Source organism: Doryrhamphus excisus, chromosome 16 (genome assembly GCF_030265055.1).
Source record: "Doryrhamphus excisus isolate RoL2022-K1 chromosome 16, RoL_Dexc_1.0, whole genome shotgun sequence".
In the NCBI taxonomy this organism is placed as follows: Eukaryota; Metazoa; Chordata; class Actinopteri; order Syngnathiformes; family Syngnathidae; genus Doryrhamphus; species Doryrhamphus excisus.
The window spans coordinates 2,078,797-2,100,000 of NC_080481.1; the positions used below are offsets into that span (position 1 = coordinate 2,078,797).

The 21,204-nt window shown below is 44.4% G+C and overlaps 1 protein-coding gene across 3 annotated transcripts in view; it reads left to right on the forward strand.

Moving 5' to 3' along the window:
• The window catches only part of nckap5l (NCK-associated protein 5-like), a 40,185-nt gene that overhangs the window by 6,741 nt on the left and 12,240 nt on the right, over positions 1-21,204 (forward strand). For 2 of the 3 annotated variants that reach the window (XM_058050655.1, XM_058050653.1), the window contains exons 2-8: positions 8,215-8,299; positions 15,471-15,611; positions 16,823-16,891; positions 16,981-17,019; positions 17,097-17,216; positions 18,406-18,498; positions 18,662-21,204. The exon at positions 18,662-21,204 is cut by the window's right edge and continues 231 nt beyond it. In XM_058050655.1, coding sequence (XP_057906638.1) covers positions 15,471-15,611; positions 16,823-16,891; positions 16,981-17,019; positions 17,097-17,216; positions 18,406-18,498; positions 18,662-21,204 — 3,005 coding nt within the window. In that variant the 5' untranslated portion in view covers positions 8,215-8,299. Of the gene's footprint in view, positions 1-6,168; positions 6,666-8,214; positions 8,300-15,470; positions 15,612-16,822; positions 16,892-16,980; positions 17,020-17,096; positions 17,217-18,405; positions 18,499-18,661 lie in introns of those variants that run through there. The other variant, XM_058050654.1, reaches the window with a different exon arrangement.

Sequence of the window (21,204 nt, forward strand, 5' to 3'; positions counted from 1 at the left end):
GTTCTGGACTTTTGGATCCAACGCCCCGTGTTCGAATCTCCGCTAGTAAACATCATCGGTATTCGTCAGGAAGGGCATCCGGAAGAAAAAAAATCAGCTGTGGCGATTCCGTAATTAGGAAAAAACCCAAAAAATCAAACAAATGCGGTACTAGCTTATGAGCTAATTCACTGCTTCCTGGTTCGGCGCTCTAAGCATCATGTAGTTCTTTTAACGTAAACATAAAACTGCACTGTGCGATCTATTTTACATAGTGATTAATAGTCACAACTATTTTAACTTTTATGATTTTATAATTTTTTTTCAATTTGTGACAACCTTTCAAAACGTACTCGTTACAATCGCATGTGTCGTCGCGTATCGTGAGTTGAGCGTCGCCATTAGTCGTTTCAGTTTCCTGAAACTCCGTCTCCTAGCAACACATCTCCGGTAACCTTTTTGACGTCTTTGTATCATTGATTAAATGTCATCTGGTAAAAATGAAACTCTCGAGGTGTGACGTCACGCTTACATTAACGGTGAGTGTTAACGCTCTTTTCCGTGCGTTCTAAAGGTATGAAAACCGATAAAAATAGATCCGTCTGTCTTTGTGAGGTTGGGCTGTTGGGCTGTGGAAAAGATACCGTATGCTGCACTGTGCTATGTCGTGTTTCCTAACTAGCGTCACAGAGTTATGCTGGAGCCTATCCCAGCTGACTTCAGACTGCACCGCTCCTGCTCCGGTTGTACAAGGACCAAAACGGCAAATAGTACAGTAAACCTCGGATATATCGGACTCGGATATATCGGAAATTCGCTCACAACGGACAGATAAAAATCTTAACCTCACTATTGGAAATAACGTAGGCCTGACGGGCGTAACAGGGCCTAGCTTAATTAACAATTTGTTATGCTCAGAGTCCAATAAAGTTAAATTCTCATTACCTTACGTCTCTTTTCATTGCCCAGTCCAGGTACATTGGAAACATAGTCAAGGAAGTGCCTTTTTATAACGGATAAAATCCGACAAACGGACATTTTCCGGTATACTCATATAACGGATTTCGCTTATATCGGACAAAACCAGTGGGAACAATTGAATCCGATATATCCGAGGTTTACTGTAGTACGCCACCGATCCCGTCGAAAGTCCCCAATGCACATGTAGACCGGTTGGGCAAACCCCCCACGCACCCTCCACCCCCACACGGTGCCGTGCACATTACAGCCCATTAAAGTGTCCAACCCCTCAATTAGCATTTGTAGCCTAAGTCTGATTTACGGCTTTAATTCAAAGATGGTGTCTCACATTATGCGCCCCCAGAAACCATTCAAATGAACCATCTGCTGATGAACCGTTGCTTTTGTTCAATGCGGGCCGGGGGCTGCAGATATTGATTCTTTTGTTGTTATTGATTAACCCTTGCAGTTATTTTTGAAGTTAATTGTTGCATCATTTAGTCGGGGGTTGTAACGGTAGTTTTATTCATACTTGGATTTTTCTGTGGAAAAAGACACATTGTTTAAACTGTTAAATGAAACGTAGCGTCACCTTAAACCGAGGTACAGTAAACCTCGGATATATCGGATTCAATTGTTCCCACTGGTTTTGTCCGATATAAGCGAAATCCGTTATATGCGTATACCGGAAAATGTCCGTTTCGGATTTATTGGATTTATATCCGGTATATGCGTAAATCGGATTTTATCCGTTATAAAAAGGCACTTCCTTGACTATGTTTCCAATGTACCTGCACACGCAGGCAACGCTGCAAATGACGTCGTATAGCGGCCTGTCACGATTCGGCAAATCGGAGCACCACGATGCGGCCATCCGATATATGCGAGGGAAATTTAATGGAAATGCATTGGAACGGGATTGGAGATTTTGTCCGAAATAGGCGAAATCCGTTATAAAAAATCCGATATATGCAATGAATTTTTATTGGAAATGCATTACAGAAAAATTGTTTCTTTTTTATCTGTCCGTTGTGAGCGAATTTCCGATATATCCGAGTCCGATATATCCGAGGTTTACTGTACATACCGAACTGTGATTATAGCATATTATTAATAAATGTGTTCAACTTAATCATACGTCATATCAAGCAAAAAAAATATCCATGCTACCTTTCTGTCTTAGTTTGATCACGTTATGGTTAAATTGAATATGACAGCCACATTTAAAGATTTGAGTGTGTGTGTGTTGTTGTGTTTCGCATGACTTCTCTCGTGTCACTTCCTTTGGGAGAAGTTGTCCACAGACCCTTTTCTTCCGCGGAGGCGCTTTATTCTGCCGCCCGCTGACTCCCTCATGTATGGCTCTCAGTGACGTCCAACATTACATTGAGTTTGTCAAGCAGTCAGCGTGCATCCTTTGGCCAGGAAAAAAGAAAAAAAAAGGGGATGGCAGAACGCGTGACAATAGGCCTTTTTATCTCTCCGCATTCATCCTCTCTGGCTTGTGTTCGCTTCGGGGGAACCATGTGACTGTCTCTCATTCAGGTCAAGCCGGGCCTGTTCAGCTGCAGACCCTCTTAGAAGGGAAGGGAGTCCCTGGCTGTCCCATTCATCCCATAAGCATGTCGCTATGCATTAGCGTCTTAACGATCCCTCATTCACTCCTTTCAAGTTATTGCAGGGCTGCTGTGTTGCATACTTGCTTGGCAAGGCTTTACGTTTGTGATCAGTACATTTACACAACTTAATAAGGTGGTGCTTTTTTATAGGTATTACTGTCCTATGACCTTGCAACCTTGCGTACATCATATGTTATCATTGCAGTCATTTTCAGCACACTAAACAAGACAACCATAACCTCATTTAACAGTATGGTAAGGACTCATTGCAAGTCCTCGTAAGGAAGAGGAAGTCATTCACAGATGTAGAATATATGAACGAATCGGTCATAAAAACATTAGAACAGCCATCACCAAATGACGGATCTCGGACCGGACCCAGTGATGGCCCCTTACGCACCCGTGACCAATTCTTTACTCCCGTTTTTACGGTTAAAAACCAAGCCAATGAAGTTGTATGTTTACTTCGCTCATAAAAACATTAGAGCAGCCATCACCAAATGACTGATCTCGGACCGGACCCAGTGATGGCCCCTTACGGACCCGTGACCAATTCTTTACTCCTGTTTTTACGGTTAAAACCCAAGCCAATGAAATTGTATGTTGACTTGCCAGGAACCAACCATACATCCATTTCCGATGCCGCTACTCTTCGAATAGAACCATGGCTTGCACAAGTACGAAGTTGATAGAGAAAACCGAACATTTAAAAGTGAGGACCAATATATGTTCATTCTTCACAGAATCCGATGACAAAGGGCTCATATGCTCTGAAACTGTAATCCAAGAGTCATAATACATTTATTTACAGAACAGCGTCTTGCAAATGGAACTAAACAACATCTTTCACTGATAGGAGTAGTCCATCCATCCATCCATTTTTCTATACCGCTTATCCTCAGGACGGTCCTGAGGATAAGCTTTAAATATGCTGGAGCCTATCCCAACTGTCTTTATTTCATATAGACAAACAACCATTCACACTCTCATTCATAAAAATCCTCACGCTGATTGGTCGGATTGTAGAACATTATTTTCTGTCTGTATACGACTTGTTCAGAGGTTTTCACCAGGTACTCAGGTTTCAACCCGAGTTCGATCCCACCCTCGGCCATCTCTGTGTGGAGTTTGCATGTTCTCCCCGTGCATGCGTGGGTTTTCTCCGGGTACTCCGGTTTCCTCCCACATTCCAAAAACATGCTAGGTTAATTGACTACTCCGAATTGTCTATAGGTATGAATGTGAGTGTGAATGGTTGTTTGGCCACCAGTCCAGGGTGGACCCCGCCTCTCGCCCGAAGATAGCTGGGATAGGCTCCAGCATACTGTACCCCCATGCGACCCTAGTTGGGATAAGCAACATAGATGATGGATGGATGGACGGATGGATGGACGGACGGACGGATGGACGGACGGACGGATGGACGGACGGACGGATGGATGGACGGACGGACGGATGGACGGACGGATGGACGGATGGACGGATGGACGGACGGACGGATGGACGGATGAATGGATGGACCATGCTATAAAGTTGGCTAACAAGCCCAGTAGTTGACCAGATGTGTGGTTAGCTTTATTTCAGGAGGTTTCATGAAAACGTAACATTTACCAGTTAGGAATTATCGACACTTTGGGCAGATCCAGGGGCTCGAAAGTATTTGGACATCATACAGTATGCGTCTGTTCAATGACACAGGTAACCGGACAGCCAGGATGAGTCATTTTCAGTAAATCTCCATCCAGTATTTTCCATAAAAGCTACAAAGTTAAATTTCTATAGTATTATCCCACAATACTTATCTCTATAGTAAAACTGTGTTGGTCGTTAGAGGATAGTACTAACGTCTGGCAATTCTGTAGTCGTTAAGCGTTGTTTGACCCAGGCATACTGGTCAGGTCACTGGTCTTGTTAGGCTTTCAATATTTTGACCTAGCCACATGGGCTAAATCTGCGTGGACATTGTTGAAACCCACTCATTGAATCTGGGACGCTTTCTCGACTGGCCAGACTGCGTTGGCTGTTTTGGTTCGGTCTGAATGACAATGCCATGAAACGAGCGACATGATCATGTGATGTGCCCGAGGGTGTCTGATTTAGACTATAGGAAGTCTGCTTTGGTGTAATGTCAATGTAATGTCAGGTCATGACTCATGTCTGCTTAATTAGGGCCAATTGGACCAAAGTAGGGGGCGGCACGGCGGACGAGTGGTTAGCGCGCAGACCTCACCGTTAGGAGACCAGGGTTCAATTCCACCCTCGGCCATCTCTGTGTGGAGTTTGCATGTTCTCCCCGTGCATGCGTGGGTTTTCGCCGGGTACTCCGGTTTCCTCCCACATTCCAAAAACATGCTAGGTTAATTGACGAGTTGGTGTCCAAATTGCAGCATCCACGGTTCTCCATTTGGAAGAACCAAACTCACGTCTTCCTTTATAGTTGGAAGCATACAATTGTCCAACATTTGTGTTCATCAAGTGCAGGGGTGTCCAAAGTGTAGCTTGTGGGCCATTAATATACCCTGAGACTCGTTTCTTATTGGCCTGCTGCATGTTGTAGAAATAAAATTAAACAAAAAAAGGCAGTAAAAATACAGCAAAAAGGCACAATGTAAACAGAAATCGTGGGGGGGGGGTTCTCACAATTAATTGGTTCCAAACCCGACTGATAAGTACAGGATTCTTTTTTTTATATATATGGAATATTTTAGTAGTTAAAGCATAGAAAAACATTATTAGAGCTCTGTAGACATGAACTAACACCCCTATAGTCACCTTTACACTTACATTACCCATTATAATCGCCATAAAAATAGTAAATAAGCCATTAAAGACATACATGTTGCTATTAATGTGCTCCCAAGGGGAACGGCGTGCAGGCGGACAGGAAGTGATGTGTTTTTTTTTTCTATTAGGAATGGCGGACGAGTGGTTAGAGCGCAGTCCTCACAGCTAGGAGACCCGAGTTCAATTCCACCCTTGGCCATTTCTGTGTGGAGTTTTTGTGGGTTTTCTCCGGGTACTCCGGTTTCCTCCCACATTCCAAAAACATGCTAGGTTAATTGGCCACTCCAAATTGTCCATAGGTATGAATGTGAGTGTGAATGGTTGTTTGTCCAGTCCAGGGTGTACCCCGCTTCTCGTACCCCGAAGACAGCTGGGATAGGCTCCAGCACCCCCGCGACTTTCGTGAGGAAAAAGCGGTAGAAAACGAATGAATGAATGAATGAATGGACTTCATACGGTTATGTTGTCTGGTGAAAACGGTGCTTTCTTCTTGTTGCGGTGGCGGTAGACACGGTTCAGCTTGTCATGTGATGCGTCATGTTATTAACGACCAAGCCTCCACTAGCTTAAGAAGAAACCATAACATAACAAAGATGAGTCTTTAGAACAGTTAGCCGCCTCTTTGGAAAAACTATTTGGACAACAAAGCAGCGGCTCAGTTAGCAACCTTTCTTTAACGTTGACTTTCTGCACGGATCGACATCGATCAAAAAGTGATCAAGAGAGACAATCCTCTTAGCACAGAGCTACCCCCCCCCCCCCGTCCTCACCGCTTCTGTGCTGTACTGCTCGTCTGGTATCTTTTCTCCATTCCTCTCTCTAATGTTCCTTTGTGCTCTGCAATGGAGGGGTCTCAGCCAAGCGACACAACCCCCTTCTGCTCTTGGTTGGCCCCGAACCGGCAGTTGCAGGGTTAATGTTTAGCAGCACAGGCAGAGGCAGAGGCAGGAGTCGCAAGGGGCTGAGCCAAGGAGGTGTGGGGGGCTGGTCCACAGCTGTTGTAGTAGGCAGGGTCTGCTGGACGAGGAAGCTTCCCTCGCTTGTCCCGGGGAACAATGGGAGACATGGGAGTCTCTGCAGACGCATGCACGGCGCTCGTGCCCAAGGACGACGCCGTCCTAGCCGCGGCGTAGATAAAAAAAAAAAAAAGCGGCTTCCTTGCTGCAGATATTGAGGGAGGGGGGGGTAGAAAAAAAATAATTGAATCACAGAAATGTAAGGCTGTAGCCAGCACACTCTCTCTCTCTTTTGGTGCCTTATAATACCATGCTGCTGGGAGGAGACCCCTGCTGACTAGATGACAGAGAACAAACCAGCGCCAAGGTGAGATGCACATTTGGAGCCGCATGACCACGTTTACGAATGTCTTCACTTTGAAATACAATCAAAGAAACATCTGAACAGAGCTGAGTTGCTTTGATGGCTGCATGCTTGTAGCTTTTCGGAGCCGTAGCAGCAACCATGTTGTGTTTTTGGCCTGATCTGGTTTTGGTTGGAGTATATGTGAACAAAGCATTGGGAATCTGACAGGCAGCGGAGGCATGTGTGTATATATGTGTGTGTGTGTGTGAGTGTAAACAAAAACAAAAGGTATCACCAGAGATGGCGTGATACCTGGCGGTGTCTGTGATGCTCTTCCCCCCCCTACCGTGAGTATGATGGAGATAGTCTGAGATGTAAGATTCCCATTCCCAGTCGTACATGGACAACATCCAACCTTTTTCAGACCCTTTTGGGAAAAGAAGCTCCCTTCCCCCCACACCCCCACACCGCTTCTTCACTACCCCAAATATTGCTTGTGTACGATTGGTCTCGGTTCATGCAGCCAAACATCAGACAGGAAGCACTGCAGAGGGACCCCCAGCAGCCTGATTCTGTCTCCCCCCCCACACACACACACACATTTCCACAGCTCTTTGATGTTCATGGTAAACTTCAGCACGCAGACAATGGTTGGGGAAGCGCAGCGACTGACTTTGGCCTACATTTTTATTTTTTTTTTTACTAATTTTGTTCGGAGGTTCATATTTGTGTTGCATTGTTTACATACACTTAGAAGATGCGTTCAATGAAACCATGGCATTTGACTTCCAGTATCTTAACACCCTCGCCAGCCTGCACCAAATCCCTAAGTGCGAGCGACATGATTTAAGAAGCTTTTGTGTATTTCTTCCCACTTTTTTTTTTTTTTTTTTTTTTTCCCTCGGGCTTGCCCTCATTCCATGAAACTCAGCTGCTCATCCCAGTCTGCCAACTTTTCCTCAATATTTCATTTTCATACATAATCAGTGTTGCAGTCAATGAGGTCTCCTTTTTGGTTTTTGGAGTAGGGGGGTCGGCGCCTTTGTGATGGAGTCCCCCCCTCTGATACGGATCATAAATCGGCGTCTTCGTTTTGGTAGCGAGAAACCAGCCCAGATATATCCGCTCGTGCAATATAAAGACTCAGACCAGGAGGGCAGATGCTTCACACCTCTAATCCCATTCCAGTTTGGACATGATCTCCAAGGATCAAGCACCGCTTCCAAGCAGACAGCTATTGGGAAACGAGGAGTTAAGGCGCTAGCTTGCTGCCCAAACAAATCAGGGCTGATGAGACTGAAATGCAGCAGCAGACGCCATGTCCCATTTTAAGGACTCTAACAGGGCGATGAACATCTCGCATACGTGGAAAAATGTCACATTCAACCGTAAAAAAGGAGATCTTATTGAATTACTTACTGAATTATTCATTTGAGGAGAGGAAGTGTCCTTCTCACTGGTGGAGCACGGCCTACCAAGGTCGAGCTCGGAGTGACCTATAACGTAATAACAAAGATGTCGTTATGTCACATGCCTGAAATAACGATGTTTTTTTTCTTTTCCTTCTCAGTTCCTTGGTTTTGTCTTTGGAGAATCGAGGTGCCTGACGGGAGCGTGAATCCTCATCGCAGGTCAAACGAGAGGTGAAACCACAGGTTAGTACGTCTGTTGAAGAAATGTCCTGATTGAAACGGTCACATGACGTGACTGAATGGCATTTTTTTTATCCATTGATTGGTTATTGATTGAATTGGGAGAAGCCAGTCCATGTTAGAATGTAATAGTGATTCTGTATGTGAATGGGGCGGCACGGCGGTCGAGTGGTTAGCACACAGACCTCACAGCTAGGAGACCAGGGTTTGATTCCACCCTCGGCCATCTCTGTTTTCTCCGGGTACTCCGGTTTCCTCCCACATTCCAAAAACATGCTAGGTTAATTAGCCACTCCAAATTGTCCATAGGTATGAATGTGAGTGTGAATGGTTGTTTGTCTATATGTGCCCTGTGATTGGCTGGCCACCAGTCCAGGGTGTACCCCGCCTCTCGCCCAAAGACAGCTGGGATAGGCTCCAGAACCCCCTGCGACCCTCGTGAGAAAATGAATGAATGTTTTAACCTGGGCTGCATGGCGGATGAGTGGTTAGCACGCAGACCTCACAGCGAGGAGACTAGGGTTCAATTCCACCCTCGGCTATCTCTGTGTGGAGTTTGCATGTTCTCCCCGTGCATGCGTGGGTTTTCTCCGGGTACTCCGGTTTCCTCCCACATTCCAAAAACATGCTAGGTTAATTAGCAACTCCAAATTGTCCATAGGTATGAATGTGAGTGTGAATGGTTGTTTGTCGATATGTGCCCTGTGATTGGCTGGCCACCGGTCCAGGGTGTACCCCGCCTCGAGGGTCCAGCACCCCCGCGACCCTCGTGAGGAAAAAGCGGTGGAAAATGAATGAATGAATGACGAAGAAAGTATTGTCTCGGTGGCACGGCGGTCGAGTGGTTAGCGCGCAGACCTCACAGCTCGTGGTGAGGATAAGCGTTAGAAAATGAATGAATGAATGAAAGTATTGTCTCAGAAGTCCGGTATAGTTAAGGATCCTGCATAAACACAGTAGACAGTGAAGGAGGCGTTCCGTGGGTTTTTTCCCAGGTACTCCGGTTTATTCCCACATTCCAAAAACATGCTAGGTTAATTGTCCATAGGTATGAATGTGAGTGTGAATGGTTGTTTGTCTATATGTGCCCTGTGATTGTCTGGCGACCAGTCCAGGGTGTACCCCGCCTCTCGCCCAAAGACAGCTGGGATAGGCTCCAGCACCCCCTGCGACCCTCGTGAGGATAAGCGGTAGAAAATGAATGAATAAATGTATATGAATGTCCATAATACTGATTTTTTTTCCCCAAAAAAATGAGCCAGAGATGACAACACGTGACTTGTCATCCGGTGCTCATCATCAGAGAATTAAAAAAAAAAAAAAAAACTCTGGTTCTGTGTCAGTGACACCCACACCCACGAAAAGTTAAACCGCCCTTTGTGGTCTGTTGCTGCCGGCTAACTGGTTTTTAAAGGACTCTCCGCCGATGCTTTTACGGTACACGTCTTCCTCTGGTGTCGAGTTGCACTTTGTTTTTGTCTGAAGATGAATGCACATCAGCGTCCCGGCCGCTCGCGTTCTCCATGTTCAGGTATCCATTAGAGTCATTTTAGGGCCGACAAAAGCAACACATGCTGACTTGGCTGAGAGGCAAACACATGATCTGATCCGCTTTGTTTAAGTGATTTGCAAGGCGAAGCTGCCAACGTGATGCCTCGTCGATCTTTGTTTACTATTGGCCACATCTGAATTGTTCTTTTTTTTTTTTTTTTTACCAGAAATGGTTTCATAAATTGTTTATTGCCAGATAATCACACATAATTGTGAGTCCAGCCAAAATGGCATCTTATTGGAGGGCAGTGGGGTGTGCGGGGACTGCTGGGGCACTCGGTGGGTGCACTCAGGTCGGGGCCAGGTGGGTTGACGGTGTGCTTCAGCAATGTCCTGGGGTTTTGCTGGGGTGTCCGATGTTCCCACTCTTCTTTTGTTGTTTTGTCTTATGTATGATTCTGTGATTATATGTGTGGAAAAAAATCACTTATTGAATTGGTAACTGCTGTGGCGTGGAGAAGTGGTCGGATTTAATAAGATTTGCTTCTTCCTGCTCCTTTTCAGACATGTGTAGTAATGAGGTGTTGTGTGTGTGTGCATGTATGCATGTGTATATATACATATGTAGATATGTGTGTATGTATATACTATGTGTGTACAGTGCATCCGGAAAGTATTCACAGCGCTTCACTTTTTCCACATTTTGTCATGTTACAGCCTCATTCCAAACTGTATTAAATTAATCTCTTACCTCAAAATTCTACACAAAATACTCCATTATGACAATGTGAAAAATATATTTTTTTGACTTATTTTGAATTTATTAAAAATAGAAAACTAAGAAATCACATTTACATAAGTAAATGCACTGTATGTGTGTACTATGTATATATATATATATTTATATATATATATAAATAGATATTGTAAGTGTATATGTGAGAAAGAATAATGTAACATAGTATGCATGTCTGAAATAAATTAAGAAAAGAATACAGTAAACCTCGGATATATCGGATTCAATTGTTCCCACTGGTTTTGTCCGATATAAGCGAAATCCGTTATATGCGTATACCGGAAAATGTCCGTTTTACGCATATATGGGATTTATATCCGGTATATGCGTAAATCGGATTTTATCCGTTATAAAAAGGCACTTCCTTGACTATGTTTCCAATGTACCTGGACGCGCAGGCAACGCTGCAAACGCTGCAAATGACGTCGTATAGCGGCCTGTCACGATTCGGCGAATCGGAGCGCCACGATGCGGCCATCCGATATATGCGAGGGAAATTTAATGGAAATGCATTGGAACGGGACTGGAGATTTTGTCCGAAATAGGCGAAATCTGTTATAAAAAATCTGATATATGCAATGAATTTTCATTGGAAATGCATTACAGAAAAATCGTTTCTTTTTTATCTGTCCGTTGTGAGCGAATTTCCGATATATCCGAGTCCGATATATCCGAGGTTTACTGTACTAGGAATTTGTTTTGGTGAAGTAGGTGCAGACACATTTATTAAAAAATGAAAATACAAAATATACAGAATAAACAGTATAAATATATGTACACGGTCTTTTTTTGTTTTTTTTATTCCGGAAGTGCAGTCATTGTTTTTCCTAAGAGTCCAAAGTGAGCGTTAATATAACGCATATAGTGAGCTGCCATGGTCTCCAATCATCAATCATCGCAGCATAGTAGAGGGTCCTCTGCGGTACCGAGGGTCCTGTCACACCAGTCCAGTTCTACCGTACCTTGCTTCAGCACAATTAACCATCCGTCCGCCATATTGGTCCTTCTTTTAGGTTTCCTGGCCGTATTTGTTGGGATTGCACTCAATACAAAATTGACCCTCTGGTTAGCAGTCAGGTTGGTCAGTGGGGGTTTTGCAGCCCGTATTCAATAATCTTCCTGGAAAGACCCTTCAAACATCTCCGGTTACACGGTGAAAGAGTCTGAACCCTTCGCGAAGACGGTCTTGTACTCGTGCGTGCGTCTACTGTATGGCTGCTATAGTACGGTCTACAGAGGCTCTTTATCTACACTTTTATTGAATGTTATTTAAAATGGAATTAATAATGCATTTGTTGGTTGGGAATGATTACAGACAGATTTGGTTCTGTTCGCCGTTTATGGCAGTCAAGGGATAATCATGTACAATGTAAGCATACACACTACTCTCTCTCTGTGTTTAAGTATACAGTAGAACAATTATCCTCGCTACAGGAGGCGAACTCCAGCATGTAACGCCTCGCTACTTGTTAACGAGGCAATAAAATAGTTATTCGTGACAAAGAAGCTAGACTCTACAGCTGGTGACAACATCAGCTTTTGGGGTTCCTAATCAAAACTGAGGGTGTCATAGCTTACTTTAGCATGACATTGTGTTATTGTGGGTAGATCGAGACTCCATTTTTAGAGTTGATATGAATACGTAGTGACTAGTGAGATCGGGATTTACGTACTCAAAGCGAGGGCGGGATGTAATGTTTGCAGCATATTCTGATGTTGGGGGTTCTCTCTGCAGCTATAGTTCTATGAAAATTGTGAGAAAAAAGTATCAGGAAGGGTATTTTATCTCAATTTTCAATATTCTACTATGCTTTTTCCACTTTTCTGACCTATAAATGTAGTTAGAATGTTGTATTCTCGTTTCAGATTATGAGGTTTAGGCATTTGGAATGAAATGAAAGAAAGTTGGGATGGCTCAAAACGCTCGGTTTCAGAAGGCGTGGTAAAACCAAGCCTTTGTGATGTCACAGAGGGACAGACTTCCTTATATGGTTTATAGTTAGCAAGCACTATGGGCTCGTATGGCATTGTGAGACTCCATTTTTAGAGTTTATATGAATAGTAGTAGTGACTAGTGAGATCGGGAAGACCTGGGTTCGATTCTCGGCTTGTGTGGAGTTTGCATGTTTTCTCCGGGTACTCCGGTTTCCTCCCCCATTCCAAAAAACATGCTAGGTTAATTGGCGGCTCCAAATTGTCCATAGGTATGAATGTGAGTGTGAATGGTTGTTTGTCTATATGTGCCCTGTGATTGGCTGGCCACCAGCCAATCACCCGAAGACAGCTGGGATAGGCTCCAGCATACCCACAACCCATAGAAAATGGATGGATGGATGAATACATTTGCAGGGATGGGAATGTCAAAATTAACTAATAAATAAAATTAATAAATATTGTTGAAAACATCAACGCTAGTCCTCACAGCTTTGATACAAAATGAAGTGCATTCCTTTTGATTTCACTGTGAATAAAACCCTCAAGAGTGGGTCTTAACAGACTTAACAGGAAAAGACCAGAGAGATTACAGCCAGAAGATTGGACTACGCAGCGACGGAATACGGTCATGTGGTCTGATGAGTCCAGATTGACCTAGCTTGTTTTATTTGCTCAAGTTTAGGTTTTACGAATGTTTTGGAAATGAAGTCAGATAATGACCGGAACGTACTCAACGGATCGTGTTTTTCCATCAATGCAGTTCTTCTTCCCTAATGGCTTGGATAAATTGCAAAGTGACAATGCCAGGATTTATGGGGCTCCATGGTGAAAGAGTGGTTTAGGGAAAATGACTCAGCGTTATAATTTATATAAGAACTTTACCGAAAATTCTGATCATAAATTCACTTTATTAAGTCATGTCCTCAAGGGAAAATTTGAATTATCTCACAACAAGCACAATAATAACATAGTAACAATGAGATTAATAATCATAATAATAACACAGGCTCAGAATCCCTGATGTCACTTCCTGTCTGCATGTCTGGAAGACATTTATTGTAACACACACAATCATATTTATGTCTTAAATGGCTTATTTTCTCTGATTATATATTTACTATTTCTTAATATGAGTGAAAGGGGCCGCACGGTGGACGAGTGGTTAGCGCTGGCCCACACAGCCAAGACCTGGGTTCGATTCTCCGCTTGTGCATGGCTTTTCTCCGGGTATTCCGATTCTAAATTGTCCATAGGTATGAATGTGAGTGTGAATGGTTGTTTGTCTATATGTGCCCTGTGATTGGCCGGCTGGCGAACCCCGCCTCTTGCCTGAAATCAGCTGTGATAGACTCCAGCATAACCTGCACAACTCTAATGAGAAAAAGCCGCATACAAAATGGATGTTTAAAGTTGACTATAGGGGTGTTATTTCATTTCTATAGGGCTCTAATATTAAAAACATATTTTCTATGGTCTAGTTCAACAATATGTCATTTCAAAGCATTCAGTGAGACATTTTTCCAACAAAAAAAATGAAAATAATAATCATAATAACAACACGGGCTCAGAATCCCTGATGTCACTTCCTGTCTGCATGTCTGGAAGACATTTATTGTAACACACACAATCATATTTATGTCTTAAATGGCTTATTTTCTCTGATTATATATTTACTATTTCATAATATGGTGGTGGAGTGGTTAGCACTGTCCAAACAGCCAAAATGGATGTGTTTAAAGTTGACTATAGGGGTGTTATTTCATTTCTACAGGGCTCTAATATTAAAAACATCTTTTCTATGGTCTAGTTACAATGATATGTCATTTCAAAGCATTCAGTGAGATATTTTCCAACTAAAAAATGAAAATAATAATCATAATAACAACACAGGCTCAGAATCCCTGATGTCACTTCCTGTCTGCATGTCTGGAAGACATTTATTGTAACACACGCAATCATATTTATGTCTTAAATGGCTTATTTTCTCTGACTATATATTTACTATTTCATAATATGGTGGTGGAGTGGTTAGCGCTGTCCAAACAGCCAAAATGGATGTGTTTAAAGTTGACTATAGGGGTGTTATTTCATTTCTACAGGGCTCTAATATTAAAAACATATTTTCTATTGTCTAGTTACAATGATATGTCATTTCAAAGCATTCAGTGAGATATTTTCCAACTAAAAAAAATGAAAATAATTTGATTGCTTTGTCATATTCCCCACGGTTATTTGCGGATATTTAGTCAAACACCCATCCCCAATATTGACATTCCATTTTCTTCCAAAAAGAGCAAATATAGACACTGTATGACTTCCTTCTGGCAGTCTTTTATTTAGACCAGTTGGTTTGTGTGTCAGCTGTCCAAGTCAGGTTTAACCCGACTAGAAACTGTGCCACTCCCTGATTGGCCCCCGGCCCCCAGCCCCCGCCCGCGGTATCAAGACTCTCCTCATCCGCTCTAATGACTCCTCGAGGTGTGACGTTGGATCTGTGTACACACGGACTCACCTACTTCCTGCGGCCTGTCTTATGCCAGCCTGCTGGTTGGGACGCCCTGCAGACATGGAGGCTCAGTAAAGTGTTAGAATCTGCCAAAAGAGAGGAAGACGAGGCTTATCAATGCAATCCAGTGAGCGTGTCACACACACTGCGGGACTATTTAAGGCGGTCATGTGGAGGCCATTTAAAAAAATAAAAAAAAATAAAAAAAAAAGCACCAGACTTTGCTTGCGTGTAGACACCCAAAAAGCGATAGAGTGATGCTGGTGTCAGTTAGTTGATGACGCTGATAACAATGTCACGCTGTCTGATGTGAAACAGGCCACGCTCAGCCTTTTTGTTGACCTTCTCACATAACAAAGGACTCAATGTTAGCTTTCAATTGACATTGTTATTGTTATTGTATACTGTATTTAATCGAACATATAATTCCCATATGTGTGTTCCAGATGAGAACGATGTCTGATGAGACGCAGCAGAGAATGTGTGATGAGGACTTTGGCTCCGACGAGGAGGGGGAGGAGGCCGACGTGGAGTCGTACCTGGAGGACAACAGCAGCGAGCTCATGGACCGGCTGAAAGAGCTGGAGGTGAAGAAATGGCGCAGTCCAATAAGTTATTTGAACATTTCCTGCTATGAAGTTCCTGTTATGGTCAGGATTGTAAGCAGCAGGCTCAAGGTTACATGTTTTCGACCCCCGTCGGTTTGCATATGTAACACATATTTCAGAGATTTCAGAGGATACATTTTTCACAATTACAAGTTAAACCGAATAAAGATTTTCATAATTTTTTTGTTCAACCTGAATAAAGGAACCGCCCATCATGGCTGTCGCTCACAGCTGTATGTCATGAGGGACGTATTTACGTACTCAAAGCGGGAAGGGAAGAGAACGGGATGTAATGCTTGCAGCATATTCTGATGTTGGGGCCCTCTCGGCTATATTTCTATGAAAATTGCGAGAAAAAAGTAACAGGAAGGGTATTTTATATCAATTTTCAATATTGTTAAAAAGGACCTATTATGCTTTTTCCACTTTTCTGACCTATAAATGTATTTAGAATGTTGTATTCTCATGGTAAACGATGCCAAAGTTTCAAATAATGAGGTTTAGGAATTTGGAAGTAAGTCCTGGAAAAAGTTTGGGATGGCTCAAAACGCTCTGTTTCAGAAGGCATGGTAAAACCGAGCCTTTGTGATGTCACAGAGAGATGGACTTCCTTATATGGTTTATAGTTAGCAAGCACTCTGGGAGTGTAGACAATCACAGCAGAGTGGGCATGCTGGGAGGCGGAATAAATTAAGGAAGCACAAATCCAAGGAAATACATCTGGAATAGGTGCAGATTCTGCAAAATCTGAAAAGTTATTGTGTGTAGCTGCTCTATAGGAGTCCACAACTCGATACAAAGGCAGAATAAATTAAGGAAGCACAAATCCAAGGAAATACATCTGGAATAGGTGCAGATTCTACAAAATCTAAAAAGTTATTGTGTGTAGCTGCTCTATAGGAGTCCACAACTCGATACAAAGGCGGAATAAATGAAGGAAGCACAAATCCAAGGAAATACATCTGGGATAGGTGCAGATTCTCCAAAATCTAAAAAGTTATTGTGTGTAGCTGCTCTATAGGAGTCCACAACTCAATTCTAAGGGTTGAAAAATTATCACAATGGGTCCACTTCAAGATCTTGTGTGTGTTTTTTTGCATATTACATCATATTTTAATTTGAATGTTTGTACACAATCACGTCTGATAGATGATGATTATACAAAGTCAGATCATTTCTCTCCCACACAGGCGGAAAATTCAGCCCTGATGCTGGCCAACGAGAGTCAGAGAGAAGCTTACGAGAGATGCTTGGATGAGGTGAGTTCCTAACAAAGAAATATAACGTAATGTAAATGTTTATGTAATGTAAATCAGCAAAAGTACAAAAATCATGTCTTTGTTTTCAGGTGGCAAACCACGTGGTTCAAGCTCTGCTAAATCAGAAGGTAACAAACAGTACAGTAACATTAGCATTAGCATCAAAGTGTGTGACGATTCTGTGTGTTTTTATTTTAATGAACAGGATCTGAGGGAAGAGTGCATCAAGTTGAAGATGTTGGTGTTTGACCTGGAACGACAGAACCGAGCACTTTGTGAACTTTTTCAACAGAAGCTGCCCAATCATTCCACGGCTCACTACCAGGTGGGTGACTCTTCTAATCGCTAGGACTACGTTATGCTAGCCATAGCATTTCAGTATGTGGAATCAAACTATGGAATGGATTGAGTAAGGAAATCAAACAATGCACAACGATGAGCCAATTCAAGAAACAATACAAGCAGTTGATGTTTGCTAAATACAAGGATGAAGAGTCTTGAACCAGTCATGATGTGCTATATATATCACTATATTGACACGCACTATGGTACACATTATGGCATTGGATGCTCATATCAACTTGTACTTCAGTACGTGACAAAAATGAAAAAAAAGTTTTTTAAAATTAATTTTTTTTTTACTTTTATGTCATTGTATGGTCATATCACCTTGTACTTTGGTACATGACAAAAATGAAAAAGAAAATCTTTTAATTAAAAAAAAATAACTTTTATGTGACAAAAATGAAAAAATTGCTTTTCTAAATAAATTTTTTTTTTAACTTTTATGAAATGAAAAAAAAAATTTTTAATTAAAAAAAATTAACTTTTACGTGACAAAAATGAAAAAAAATTGTTTTTTCAAATAATTTTTTTTTTTAACTTTTATGTCATTGTATGGTCATATCACCTTGTACTTCGGTACGTGACAAAAATGAATTTTTATTTTTTTTTTATCAAAAAAAACTTATGTCATTGGATGGTCATATCACCTTGTACTTCGGTACGTGACAAAAATGGAAAAAATATATATTTTAATTAAAAAAAAAAACTTTTATGTCATTGTATGGCCATATCACCTTGTACTTTGGTACGTGACAAAAATGAAAAAAAAATGTTTTTATTTTATTTTTTTTATTTTTTTTAACTTTTATGTCATTGGATGGTCATATTACCTTGTACTTCGGTACGTGACAAAAAAAACAAAACAAACTATATTATGAAAGCAGGAAGTGAACAAATGTAACAGTTACTGATTGTAAAAGTACCAGATGGAGGGGTAGGATTTAATAAGCTTTGCTTCTTCCTACTCCTTTTGGACATGTGGAACTGGGAACTGATTATGGGATGCATTCAATTGTAATCTGATGCATGTTCAAATGAAATAAAACCATTACCATTACCATTACCATTACCATTAGCATCTTCTCCTTTTCTGCGGTGGTTGTTTATGTTGTGTATACAATGGTTTGTAGCGTATACACGATGCCTCCCTCATGAGTCTCTGGTTGCAGGTCCAAGCGGGACCCCTCCCAGACTACAATGCACAGCTGCACAATGACCCTGCCAAGCATTTGGAGGCTGCTCAGACTGAAGCACAAGCCAAGGTGATGATTGACGAGCAGACCGAAACGTGACGTCATAACAACCGGAAGTCTGACATTTGCTCCAGTATTGTTTCTAAAAATAGCCCGTGCCGCTAATCTTTCCCGTATGCGTGCAGTTAAAGGAGCGTTATCGATGCTGATAGAATTCTCCTTCTGTTCAAAGGGAAACGGCTACCCCACTCAACACTCCTCCCCGGGCCCCCGGGGCCCCGCCGCCTCCTCCATGGAGGCGCTTTCTCCGTTCTTCAAAAAGAAAGCACACATCCTCGAGGTCCTGCGTAAGATGGAGGAGACGGACCCTCTCAAGTTCCACCCGGCCACTTCGAGCTTGTCTTTCTGCGACTACAGCCAGGTGCTCATGTCCACGGAGGCCGTTCTCGCCTCAACGGACCCGCTGCAGTCCAAATCCCACCGCACGCACTGCCACTGCTCCCAATCGGACGCCGACGCACTCCAACATGTCAACGGCGACACGGCGGCGAAGTGCGAGGGCGGCAATGGCTGCTGTTTGCACTGCAAAAGGAGTCCAGACGCACCTCTGAAGCCGTGCGCCCACCCCTGCGCTCCCCCGGGCGCCGTCCAGAGCCACGGTGCTCCCGGGGCCGCTATGAACGAATGTCACAGTAAGAGACGAACAGCAGAATCGGTTTCCGTCGTACCGTCGAAGAACGACACGCAGCAGCTACCGGCCGTCGCCGATGGCAACCCCAATCGGAGTCGGGAGGAAGTGGAGCAGAAGGAGACCAGTGAAGAACTCACCGACTTCTTTCCCGTCCCACATGTGTCTAGTTCAGAAGCCGCCCCCGTCCCCGTCCCCGACCGGGAGTCAAGTGAAGTCCCTCTGTCCTCCACGGGCGGCAAGGACGCCGCCCCCGAGAAGGAAGAAGCAGACCCGGAGGCCCCCGATGTGAGAGCCGGTGCCTCGGTCAGCCCGAGCCCCTCCTGCCTCAGCGACGTAAAAGCCGCCGCCATCAACTCCCCGTCCAAACTTCTCAAGCTCTTGAAGATCCCGTCCATAGGGGAGAAGTGTCAGGGTTCGAGCCCCGCCGTCCGCCTCAGCCCCCAACTCACCCGCAGCTCCAGGATCCCATGTCGCACCAACAACTACGAGGTGTACCACTCCCCCGTTCCCACCCGTAGAGCCACGACCACCGAGCGGTGCCGGCAGCCGCCGCCCCCGCCCACCAGGTCGGAATCTTACCCTGCCACGCACTCTGCGCCGACGTCGCCGCCGCAGTCCCAAGACGCCTCCTCCACCCCGCCTGCTAAAGTCGACGACACCTATAGCAGCTTCTCCGCACCCAAACCTGGCGCTCCCTCCAAGATGGCCGCGCCCTCATCCGTATCTTCTCCCAAAGCTTCCCAGAGTATTCCACACTACGAAAACATCGGCGATTTGTCCACGAGCGCCCGAGACCAGGAGTCCACTCACGCTCAGGAGAAACGAACCACTCTTCCATCGCAACCAAAAACAAACGTCGGCGAAAGGAAGCTCGTGAAATCGCTTCCGGAGAGCGTCCTCACGACGTTCCCTCAGCGAAAGCAGTCATCGTCGTCTTCGTTTGAGTTGACGTCAGACGACGAAGACGACGAAGACAGTCTGGTGTGGGTGAACCATCACGGCCTCCCCGACTCTTTGCCGCTCGCTAACGCTAACCTTAGCTCCTCACAAACCCGAGAGGAGGTCGCCGTAGAGAACTGTGAGGTTGCCAAAACGCCACCGCCGCCGCCGCCAACACGAAGAAGTGACTCATCCTCCATTCCCAAGAGGCCTGCGCCCGGCCCGACAAGGTCTCAGGCCGATTCCAGTCACTACGCCTTCAAGGACAGACTGGCTGCACTGGGAAAGCTGAGGAGCTCCGAGGACTTGCAAGCGGGGTTCAAACCTGTAGATGCTAGCAACGAGGCCGCCGAGGAGAAAAGTAAGACCTCCGAGAGGCCTGTGGAGCTCCTCAAAGAGGAGCAGAGACATTCCAAATACACCGACTCTTTGGATGGGAAACCCAGAGGTCCCGGCGGGGGCTTGAAGTACCCGGGTTCCTCTCAGCTTCACGATCAAGGTGTCAAATCTCCGTCGTCTGGTGTTTGTGTCGGCAAAACGGAATGTTCCAAGAGCAGAATAGGCTTAGCGTCGCCCAACGCCGACGCTCCGCAGGTATTGCGCAATAACATAAAGTGTCCCGGATCGCTGAATCTCGCCTACAATCTCAAAAGCGGCAACAGTCCCAACAAAATCCCCCCTAAGTCCCCGTCTAAGCCTTGCCAGGGTCCGTCGGTCCACAGAGCAGGGAAACCTCCAGACGCTCCTCGTTACTCCTCCAAGTCGGAGGAGCGAACCAAGATCAGCGGCAAAGGGAAAAAGAATCCCATGTACGGAGATAGCCTCCCGCCGCCTCCTCCAAGACCTCCCGCATCGGAGTCGGAAAAGCCGCAGCCGCCGCAACCGCCGCCGCCGGTTCCCAGCCCGCAGTCAGCCATCGAGCAGAAAGTGATGAAGGGCATCGAGGAGAACATGCTGAAGCTCCAAGAGCAGGACCGAGGTCTCATCCAGGGCGGCGAGGTAAAGCAGAAGGCGTCCAACGGCATCGCCAGCTGGTTCGGACGCAAGAAGAGCAAACTACCCGCGCTCAGTCGCAAAGCCGACGCCCCCAAAGCGAAAGACGAGAAAAGGGAGTGGAAGATCAACATCCCCTCGGTGGGCAAGGA